General features: G+C 39.2%; 1 protein-coding gene across 2 annotated transcripts; it reads right to left on the bottom strand.

The window, feature by feature from the left end:
* Positions 1 to 2,345: 2,345 nt before the first annotated feature.
* Positions 2,346 to 10,359, bottom strand: LOC131081923 (U2 small nuclear ribonucleoprotein B''). 2 transcript variants are annotated; one of them, XM_058021326.1, is made up of 7 exons: positions 10,276 to 10,359; positions 9,945 to 10,031; positions 8,001 to 8,173; positions 6,165 to 6,305; positions 4,875 to 4,925; positions 3,260 to 3,348; positions 2,346 to 2,743 (listed from the first exon to the last, which is right to left on the bottom strand). In XM_058021326.1, the coding sequence occupies exons 2-7, from the start codon at positions 10,006 to 10,008 to the stop codon at positions 2,584 to 2,586; spliced, it is 678 nt and encodes a 225-aa protein (XP_057877309.1). In that variant the 5' UTR covers positions 10,009 to 10,031; positions 10,276 to 10,359; the 3' UTR covers positions 2,346 to 2,583. The 2 variants fall into 2 exon arrangements, with proteins under 2 accessions (XP_057877309.1, XP_057877310.1); XM_058021327.1 differs by lacking the exons at positions 9,945 to 10,031; positions 10,276 to 10,359 and adding an exon at positions 9,329 to 9,480.
* Positions 10,360 to 11,614: the final 1,255 nt, after the last annotated feature.

Here is an 11,614-nt window from a genome sequence, read left to right on the forward strand (position 1 = left end):
TTTGCAGATGGAAAGCTGGTGGTGCAACACTAGCTCTATTTGTAGCAGTTCCTTTAGGAGATATTGCTGGAGCAGGCAGCACACAGATGGTCAAGATGTGCTATAGACTATTTTAAATGTGAACAAAGAGTCTGATCCTTAAAGTCACATTTGCAAAATAAGCTGAGATCAGTAGATGTCTCTGTATGACCCTTTGTTTTCACCACAATGTTCCTACATAAAAGTAGGTTATCTTGAAACAGTTAGTCTTCAAGAATTTGTTCTGTGCATTTTCCAGTAACCAAAATAACAGCTTCAGAAGCAATTTCAGCACTGAAAGTTAGAGTCGCTCTTTACACTTTTCACTTAAGTGAAAAATGTCGCCTTACAAAACCCATTTTTTTGGTAAAACTGCATGTGGCATTCTACATAGCCAGTTGACAAGACAAATATATAACAGAGCTAAACAAGCAAACTAGTTTTCCCTTCACCACTATTTTTTAACTATTTTGTCCTCAAAGATAAAGCAAATTTACTTACAGTCATCATCAGTACACAGGTTCTTGTTGGTAAGCTTCTCCATAAAAATTCCAGTGGTGAGAGGACACATTAATCTGAGACATAAAAGTAAAATCATCAAGTAAACACTTTGTGTCACTTTTCTTTGCTGCAGCACTTGCTGAGTATATGCCAGGTCCAGCAATCCCCACCTTTTATGGAAGAGGCAGACACCTGGACAAACACACCAGGCTAATAGAAAGGGCCTATGGCAACAATCCATCCCACCAGAGGAGCTGTAGGCAGGGGGAAAACCTCAGGACCGACTCATAAAGCTGAATCTCCTCCCAAAACCACCCTGTATTAATATTTTAATCAGCAACTGTATTATTTAAACATTCTAAGCCCTCCTAGAGCTGTCCATAGCCTTAATCATACTTCAAGCAAAGTCTGAGAATGAAAATTTAGTCAGACCCTGGTAAGAAGCAAATGAAATTACAACCTTCTTAATACTCCCGTCCTTAATTTTCACAAATGCTGCCTGACGAGCGCAGTCTTCTGTCAACCAAAAATCCTCAGTTGCAGAGATTCCCCTGTTCCTGCCTACAGAAAGGACCTACTGGGATGATAGCAGATGGATGCAATGTAACAACTGATTAGGGAGCTGTGCAAGGCAGTAAAAAGACTTTTCAAGTCATTAATTAAAATTTAAAATCTAAGAACTCAAGCACTGCATACTTGTACAGGCAAGACCCCTTCCACAGGGAGATGCAGTCAGAGCAAAACACAGAGGTCATTCCAGGACAGCAACCATTTCACTTTTCATTACCTAGCTGAACTCTGTTGAGGGTTTGAAGGTCCCAGACCTTCAAACAGGGCCACAGGCTGACTTAAAAGGTCCCCTTTACAACAGCACAGCAGTCAGGCTCCAAACCCTTAAAGTGAATAAAGGTGAAAAACAATGGTAGTCATGTGCACACAAACTAGTGGGAGGACATGACAGCATAATTATTATCTATAAATTTATGACTGCAGCAGGAAAAATCCAAGGTTATGATGGAATAACTGCTCTTACAGACACATTGGAATGATTTTCATTTGCAAGTATTAGAATACTTGTGAAAACACACATACACAAAATCACCAAAAAGAATGAAAAAGTACATAAAAGGAGATAGGATGGTAATTGAAATGACTGTGAAAGAGACATAATTTTGCAATGTAGTCTGGGAGCAGATGAAACTTCAATTTTCTAAGTCTTGTGCAAATAAAGGTGGCTTATATTGCAGACACAAAACCCTACAACTTTCTAAAGTGATTTTTTTTTCTGAAATATTTAGAACAGTTACAACTCACAATACTATATCTGATTACTTCACTGCATCCAATGCATTTCATGTCACACAAAACCTATAAAGTTTTTTAGCAAATGAGAAAAAATAAAGTAAATCAAACCTTGAGAAACCCAGAAGCATTAGGTCATGTATTTCAGAAAAGCTTGGCTAAAAATCTGAAACTTTTATGTTTCCTCTCAGGACTTGTTTCTACTGCCAGTCACCAAGACAAAACCAAGTTGAATCGCATTACTGCCAAACTATAATCAATTTCTAACTGTACCTGGGGAGAAAAACCACTAATGATAAGCTGTATTTCCTAAGTGAAAAACAGTTGTCCCCTTGATAATGAGGTTGAATGTTCTATTTATTCTGTATTTATGCTGGCATTCAGCATCCCTGATCATACTTTTGCTCTGGAAAGAAAGCTATTTTTAGCACTCACTTCTGAGAAATAAGGCTCACCTTAAAAGCTCCTAAACTGAATAAAGCCCTGCAAGGCTAATCAATAATGAGACAGACTTGAGGAAAAAATATGGCTCGAAAACAGCATATTTATATTTTATTTTATAAAAATTAGTATTTCAACAGAAAAAGTTACTATCCGGGTGATCTGTGAAAATTTTACATGTGCCCTGGTCATTGTGGCAATTCTATTTGAGTCTTATGTTTTCTGCAGAGAACAGCAAACATCAAACATGGTAACTGACATGAGTATCAGTGTTTTTAAAAAAAACACCTGTCCACAGAAGTCCTTTATAGGATCATATAGCTATTTCTTTGCATAAGTGATTTTCATGGCATGAGATGGAGTGATCTTGAATCCTTGGAGAGCGTCTCGAGCAGCCCCTGCTTGGTTCTCATTTTCAAACTCCACAAATGCGATGTCATGGCGCCCTGGCACTAAGCGTACTTCTTTGAATCCGGGAAACCTTTAAAATAAAGTGAGAGTCAAAAAATACTCCTTACCTCAATAATACAGCTCTCTTCAGTAGCTTCTTATCAGAAGCATCTACTAGTGCAATAGTTATTGCTAATGGAAGATTTAAATTGAAGGGTTTTACATGTTCGATCCTTAGAACTATGTCTCAATTAAGAAATATTATGTGGAAGCAGTTTAATTAGAGCTGCACACATACAGAAGCAATCTAACTAGCTTTAAAACGGCTCCTGCTGTCCTACAGACTTTAGTATTACAGTCACCAGCTTGAATCCAATGCAAATTGATAGCAGATAAACCACACAATCAAAACCAGCTACGAAAAAGATCAGATTTGCTTTCTGAACCAAGTCATCAGAACCAACATCTGTAACCTTGGCAGTAAGGCTAACAGATAAAATACCTTCAGAAGAAACCCTCATTGCTAAGAAGTGAGCTTGTTAACTGAGAAAAATCACACAGGTTACAGAAGAATTCAAAGGAGAAATAATTTCTATTCAAAACTTACTGATTAAATAACATGGACAGCATCATCTCATTTGTTTCCTCAGGCAAATTATTCAGGAAAAGGATATAGTTTGGTGGGTTATCAGGCACCTGCAACAACAGAAGATCAAAGCTCAGAAGACTATACATAGTTGCATACAGTTCCTTTGCATGTCTGCATGATTATTTGAACTAAGACATTCCTTTAGTTTTGCTCATAACATTCTATCTGGGCTTCACCACACCTTTATCAATATGCAGACAGAGCCCCTTCATTCTTTTACACACATATATTAATTTGGAGAGGTTCTTACTTCCACAAAAATCACAATACCATACTGTCTTAGATGTCACATTTAAACTCAACTAGTCAAGAGCTGACATTGCAGTACTCTCTGCACCCAGGTGCCACAGCAGTGCTTGCAGTGCTATTCAAGACACCTGTAAGGCAGTGGTAGAATGTATGAAGGACTCACATCCTTCCAGAAAGCAGAGGGTAGCCAAGCCCTGTTTACCTGCAGTACAAACAAAATACTGAGTATCTCTGGGCAATCAAAACTCACAAAATTCACATGGTTTTATTACAGAGCTCAATTAAAATGTAATTAGAAACCCCTTTAGATTTAGAGCTTTAGTCTTGTAACAGATTAGCCTGCTAATATGAATTTGTAGCCACTCACCACAGACAAGGCTGAGTAGTCATCTGCTGATACTGAAATCTTCCAGTCATCAAGTAAACTATAAATAAACTGGACACCCCAACTTCAAACATCTTCAAAGCAGTGACAAATAAAAAGCCTCAGCAGAACAATCTCCTTCTACTGATGGAAATATTCTAGGTAGTGCCATTAGGAAATAAACTTCTGATGTTCAAAAAAATACCCAAACACTCAGTGCTGTGCTTTGAGGCAAACTGACATGCACATATTGCGCCTGAAAATCCAGGGAGCAGGACCTTTTCCCCTGTTGATTATGTATGCAGTGGCAGTACTCAAGAAAGATGCAGGGCAGGGCAGACCAAGATATTCTTCTATGGTACTTGCTCTCCTGTAAATCCTGGCTCTTTACCACTTTCACTTCTAACATGAATCATTTAGAAGGTCACTGAGCAGACAAGATGAATGAAGTGTAGGGAGCTGTTCCTACATCTCCACACAATCCTTTGGAAAGTAAGACACTTGTGAGAAAAAGGAAGAAGTGAGCAGAGAACCCTCAAACTCCTGAAATAAGGCTTCTAGGCAGATATTTTGGCATCCCATGTTGTCCTCCTTTTCTTTATCTGCTGCCAGAAAAAAGTAAGCTAAAGGGAACCTATGAGCAATGGAAAAAAAAAAAATTAAGAATCCTTCAACTGATACTAAGCACAGTCCAAATTTAAGAATCCAGTATGATTTTGTAATAGTGCTGTTTTCTGTATAGTAATAAGAAACTGCAGATTTTCATTTCCTGTCAACCAGATATAGTAAAAAGGGATTTGTTTTGTTTGTTTACTGTCATGTAGCTGTTAGACAAATATCTCATAGGACAAAAATAAAGCTGTAAAATAAATCCTCACATTTCCATGTGTAACAAACTATTATTCATAGAGAATAATTATAAACATTAGTGCTTTTAGTGATAAAAATAAAAAGCATTACCTGATTCTGTGGTGTAGTCCCTGAGGCACTGGCTGAATTCTGTGTTGCTCCCTAGCAAGTAAGTACAAAATAGTTTTACAAAGGTGTTCCATTAGAAATAACCAAGCACATATCACCATGTTTCTCTACAATTCAAGACATATGTTAAAGGTTTTTTTGAGCTGCAATCCAAGAACATTTGGGTGCCTATGAGACACTTCTCAAAGGGAACAAATCCTGTGAATTTTGCTTGGCTCCAAAACCAGGCAAGCAAAAGAAATAACATCAGTACTACCTGATCAATCTAATGGCTGAGTCAAGTATTTCTCCACATTACAGAATTTTACTTAGTAGACAGGAGAAAGTAGTTTTGAAAATGAAGGCCTAGACAAGTATCCTGGTTTCACCTGGGATAGAATTAATTTTCTTCTTAGTACAGTGTGGTTTGAATTTATTATGAGAGTAACACTGATAACGAACTGATGTTTTGGTTGTTGATAACGAGTGATTGTTTGTATCAAGGACTTTCCAGTTTCACATGCTCTGCTAGTGAGTAGGCGCACAAGAAGCCAGGAGGGAGCCAGGAAAGCTGACCAAAACTGTCCAAAGGCACATTCCATAGTACAGAATATCATGTCCAATATATAAACTCGGGGGATCTGGTCAGGTGTTTTGATGTTTTCTGCTATACTCCAGCACAAAAGCTACTAAGTGTTGTTACTTTAGACAAACCAACCCTTAGTGGAGATAAATTCCAACCTAATTCCTGTTAATCTAACATGGAACATGTAATATCTAACATAAATGAATTCTCTTGTTCTCATTTACTATTCTTCTGTCCTTATTAGGCAACATGGAATTAAACCACTGAAGAGAAGAGCTGGTTGAGCACTTGAAGCCAGTACTAAAGATAAGCCCATTCTCCTTTTTTTTCCTTTTCTTAAGAGGCTAGTTTCTATTTTGGTTTGTTGTACGTTTGCCCTCCATCTTTATTTTCATCTGATAATAACAAAGGAGGATAAAAAAAGGAACAGCAAGGCTACATAACCAGCTCCCTCTCCTTCAACTTCTAGTAAATGCTCAAGAGCTCTAGATAACCCACAGACCCCAATTTAGGGAGTTGAAAAGCAACAAAAGACAATATCAAGTCTTAAAAGAATTATTTAGAATAGCTTTTGTGTGGGTTTTTTTTTTTTTTTTTTTATGGAGGTGTTTTTTTTTTTTTTTTTTTGTTTGCTTGGTTTGTTTGTTTGTCTGTTTGGGGTTTTGTGGTTTTTTGGGTTTTTTTTTCTGAACAGAGAAGCAGCTTACCTGGATAACCTTTTTATTTGGTGCATTTGCTGACTGTTCCAGAGTTTTAGCTTTTTTCTTTTCCTTTCTTTTTTCCTTATCAGCAAAAGTCCCACGCATTTTAGAGATGATATCGGAGTCTGTTTTTGCATACTGAATACGCTTTTTAAAAGAAAAAAGAAAAACAGAGTATATTCTACAGGTAATAATGCAGAACATTTTGCACCACTTACATTAACTGTGTGTTTACACTTTTTTTTTGCAGAACCTTTTTATACTAGTAACATTGTTAAAAAGTGTAGGTACACTTAGAAAGTAACTAATTCTCATAGTTTTTTCTGAATACAATTACAGAAGTCTAAGAAAAAACCCTAATATGCAAATTACTAATTTTAGTTCATTGAAATCAGAACTCTATTTTATCTAACAACAACTTTTTAACATCTGTCAAGGCAGCACCTACAGAGAGATACAGTTGAGCTACACTGAGAACAACTGAGAAAATCGGCACTAGCTTCTATTAAAACTGTGAGTTTTCAGTCCCATTTTAAAGGAAGTTAAATTTTAAAGTGATTTCTCAGATTTCTGCAGAAACGTAAATTCAGCAAAACCCAAACTTCCTAAACAGAAAAGGCAAGTATTCACCTCAATCCCAACAGGACTGCATAAATGCTGCTGTTCTTTTGACAAAGGCCTCCTACAGCTGAAGGTTAAGCAGATGCAGGTATAACTATACCAGTGTGCAACATTATTATTTATGCATACAATCTTATTGTTTTTCCTATCAGAGACTACCTCAATACAAAACTACACAACAGCTTAAGATTTTCTTAATGCTTTTGTTTAGCGCTTAGAGTATACGTGCTGCAGGCAATGTTCAAAGATGGAAGTACATTTGAAAGCTTATGAAGCCTCAATCCTTTTACTTCTTATTGAGTTCTACTGAGCACAAAACTCCTTAAGGATAAATGGCGGACTGAGTTTGCAAAATTCTGTGTTAAGGATTTAATTAGAGAATCTGAAGGTGTTAAGGCAAATAAATAGCTTGCGGCTCAGCAGCACAACTGTCACTGCTCAAAGCCATAAGCTGAGAGCCAGTAGAATTGTACCCATCTATTGCTGAAGTCATGGGCCATTTGCATGTATTGTTACACCTTACCAACAGCCGCAGAATTAAGAGGTGCTTAACTGTCCAAGCAGACAAGAACAAAGCAGGTCAACTGTGCTGCTCTGCATACCATGAAGCACATTACTAAATCATGTTCTATCAACCAGCACTGTATTTACTGAAGTACTGAACTTTACTAAAGTTATTCTGAAGTACAGCTACTTGGTTTGGTGATCTACTGTCAAGCAGAACTAGCCATCAATTTAAAAAAGAAAAAATCAATGGTCACATCTGGAAAGCAAACGGGAGATCTTCACCCTTCTCACTGTTACCTCAAAAAGGAAGCATCACATTCTAGCTATACATTACCAATCTAAGAGTAGTTAATGTTACTCTACATAAAGTAATTGAAAACTAATCTAATTGCAATAATATTTCAGAATTCATTTAATTGGTTCAATGGAAGACATGATGAGTAAAATGAAAGTATTTAAGATCTTAAAAACTTTAATCCAGCATAGAAAAACAAAAAGTCCCCCATGTTAAGTTCAAAGTGTGTGCGTTGTAACTGCAGTCTCTTCAGCATCCCTCCAGCTTGCACAAATGTAGATACTCATCAGGATGTGACCGGAGCAATCCTTTGGTAACAACTACATAGGAGAGGTCATTCCCAAGGTGCAAGTACCAAAAACACTGTATCACACCATCAGGGTATTTTTCTTCTGTACAAAGGTAACAAAATAGCTTACCATTGGTTTCCCATAAAACGGAAAGCCTTGTAGCTGTCTCAAAGCATTGGTAGATGATCCAAGTTCTTTAAATATAACAAATGCCTGTCCTCTCATCTTCATAGTTTTTAAAGCCACAATGTCGACCACATGACCAAACTGTGAGAACAACGCATACAGGGACCTCTTCAGCTCTGGGGACCAAGGGAGAAAACAGATTATAACAGGTTATGTGCAAACTTCCACTTCTACCGAGTCTGCTGTCCTATGGGAACAATGTTTTTTAGAAGCTTTAGCTCACACAGCGAGTACATGAGTTTGTCAAAACTGTTACATCATTACAAGTTTATTTGTCCAGGTTTTGTAAACTAGTGTGCAACATTCCGTTTCATACCTCAAGGATTCAGGTAGTGAAGAAGTTGTAATGCCATCCATTCTACCATTCCAAGGGAATCACAATTACATAAAGGTATGCAAAAACGTATTTTCATACAGGTATATGCACACACAAGTATGATGCGTAACAGCCATCTCGGACTGATCAGAAAATCAAAACTGAAACAAGTAGCAGTAAAGAGATATGATGCAAAACAAGAATGCAGAAAAATAGGCTAAAAGGCTAAAAAAGTTGGAAATTTTGGTTGTAACCATTTAATCAATTTTCTCACCCATATTCTGGATCCAAATTATTTTTGTATGAGACTACTGCAGCTTATGGATTTATTTTAATTATCTACCATTACCTGAATACATGCCAAATTAAACCTTAGTACTATCCAAATCAAGCTAAATAAATAATAGGTACTGTGTAATCATTCTAACACAAAACCCTTACATTTTAACTATTTTAGCAATATAAGAATGCTGTCTCTTCTTTATTGATATGGAGACTAGGTAATATCAGTCCACTGTCATTTTCGCCACCTGCTCCTGACTAACTATATTAACTATACTTTTTTTTATTAAAAAAAGGTGTTCTATCAAAACACTTTCCCTAAAAATTACTTTAAGACCTGTATTAAAACAGAAAGTAATTTGTAATCTTAACAGGTAGTCTAACACCCTACGAGATTTAACAAGACCAAGTGCAAGGTGCTAAACCTGGGTCAGGGCAACCCCCAGTATCAACCCAGGCTGAGGGATGGACAGATGGAGAGCAGCACTGAGAAAGACTTGGGGTGATGGTGGAGAAGGGGCTGGACTCACAGCCCAGAAACCAACTCACAGCCCAGAAACCAACCATGCGTACTCACAGCCCAGAAACCAACCATGTCCTGGGCTGCATCCAAAGCAGAGTGGGCAGCACCCTATGAGGGAAGGGATTCTGCCCCGTTCGGGTGAGACCCCACCTGCAGAGCTGCATCCAGATCTGGGGTGCGCAGCACAGGAAGGACATGGAGCTGTGGGTGCAAGGCCAGGAGACCACCAAGTTGATTAGAGGGATGGAGCACCTCTCCTATGAGGAAAGGCTGAGAGATCTGGGGCTGTTCAGCCTGGAAAAGAGAAGACTTAGGAGTGATCTTTGGCCTTCCAGTACCTGAAGGGAGCCTACAAGATGGAGAAGGACTATATATACAAGGGCTTGGAGCGACAGGACAAGGGGTAATAACTTCAAACTGAGAGGAGGCTTAGATGTAATACTGGGAAAATATCCTTTACTGTCAGGGTGGTGAGGCACTGGAACAGGCTTCCCAGAGAGGCTGTGGACTCCCCATCGCTAAAAGCGTTCAAGACTGGGCTGTAGGGAGATCTCAGCAACCTGATCTAGTGGGAGGTGAATTTGTTTGCTTTAGCTACTGTTTCATTACAAGAAAGCGTTTGCCCAGAGCTTGGATAATGATCTCCTGCTCAGCACTTCAGAGACCTCCGGGAGCTCCTAAAAGCCCCTTTGTAACACAAGTGCCGTGTGCAAGTGAATGACCAGGCTTCACTGGACAACCAGAAGCGATCGGCAGCCATTTGTACCTTCCTTCTTGATCTTATCATTGATATTGTTGATGTAGATGGTGTGGTTCGGCCTGATGTCCATTCTCGGCGGCACCCGCGAACTGCCTGCGGGCAGAGCACACAGGAGAGGCGTTAGCGAACCCCCGGCCGCGACAGCTGCCAACGCCGGCGACACCTCACAACCCCGAGCAGCGGCACCGCGAGTGGGGGGCGGCTTGTCTGTCTATGTCTGCCCGCCCGCAGGCCACACACCCGCCCCGCTCCGGCCCTTTCCAGGCGGAAGAGGGCTGCGACGGCAGGACAGGAACTCCAGAGAAGAAGCCCCGAGCCAGCCCCTTCTTGCTCTCACCTGGATCTCAGATCCTGGACCCCGGGTCCCAGAGCCCCTCACCTCCCTTCCCCTGTCCGGCCTCCGCTCTTCGATGGCGGCCTACGCTTCCCGCCCTGCCGGGACGCAGCGCAAGCGGCAAAGCCACTCCCAGAGCAGTCGATGCGCCGAATGCCGATAGCGCCGATGGGAAGCGGCGGGTTGCGCGCGGCCCGAGAGCGGCGGGATGAAAGTGTTGTACGGGAAAAACGCCAATCGCTTGTTTTTAAAATTTTAAAAGTTTAGTAGTAATAAAATGGTTATAAAAATAGTAATACAATTAGAGTAATAATAATTTGGACAATTTGAATTGGGACAATATGAGACAATAGAGACAAAGAGTTACGGACGTCCGGGTACGTTTTTCTGGGCAGCACAAGCCCGAAAAAGGACGCACGTTAACAGAGGATTAACCTTTAAAAACAATAGCTTGTTGCATATTCATACACCTCATACATGATGCATAAATTCCACTCAAATACAGGATTCTCTCTGGTCATCGTCAACTTCTTCCTCATAAGCCAAACGGCGTCATCCTCTGCTGCGAGGCGGGAAGAAGTTAGTTTCTTTTGATAGTGGAGCAATAAATTCCCTTTCTCTGAAAGATTTAAGTGTGCTGTGACTGCTATCTCAGCGAGTCCTTTCTTCAGAAAAAAAAAGTATCCTACATAGAATAGTTTCTATTTTAACATTTTGTTATAACCTAAAACTATGTTTATCACACTACTTCAAAGAATTAATACAGCATTCCTTTCTAACACAACACATATAATATTCATTTTATATGTGAAAAACGCCAATCACTTGGTTTTAAAATTTTTAAAAGTTTAATAGTAATAAAATAGTTATAAAAATAGTAACACAATTAGAGTAATAAGAATTTGGACAAATTGAATTAAGACAATATGAAACAATAACAACAAAGAGTTACGGACGTCCGGGTACCTTTTTCTGGGCATCAGGAGCCTGGAAAAAGGACACCCGTTAACAAAGGATTAACCCTTAAGAACAATAGCCTGTTGCATATTCATACACTTCATACATGATGCATAAATTCCATTCAAACACAGGATTCTGTCTGGTCAGTGTCAACTTCTTCCTTCTAATCCGAACAGCGCCTCCAAGCCGGGAAGAAGTTTGTTTCTTCTGATAAGAAGGCAATAAATTCCCTTTCTCTGAAAGATCTAGGTGTCCTGTGGCTGTTATCTCGCTGCAAGCCCTTTCTGTTAAACAAAGCATCCTACATAGCATCATTTCTATTTTAACAATTTTTAGAACCTAAAACTATATTTAACACAGTACTTAGGAAAATTAATACAGC

The sequence above is a fragment of the Melospiza georgiana genome, chromosome 3 (assembly GCF_028018845.1).
Source record: "Melospiza georgiana isolate bMelGeo1 chromosome 3, bMelGeo1.pri, whole genome shotgun sequence".
Classification (NCBI taxonomy): domain Eukaryota; kingdom Metazoa; phylum Chordata; class Aves; order Passeriformes; family Passerellidae; genus Melospiza; species Melospiza georgiana.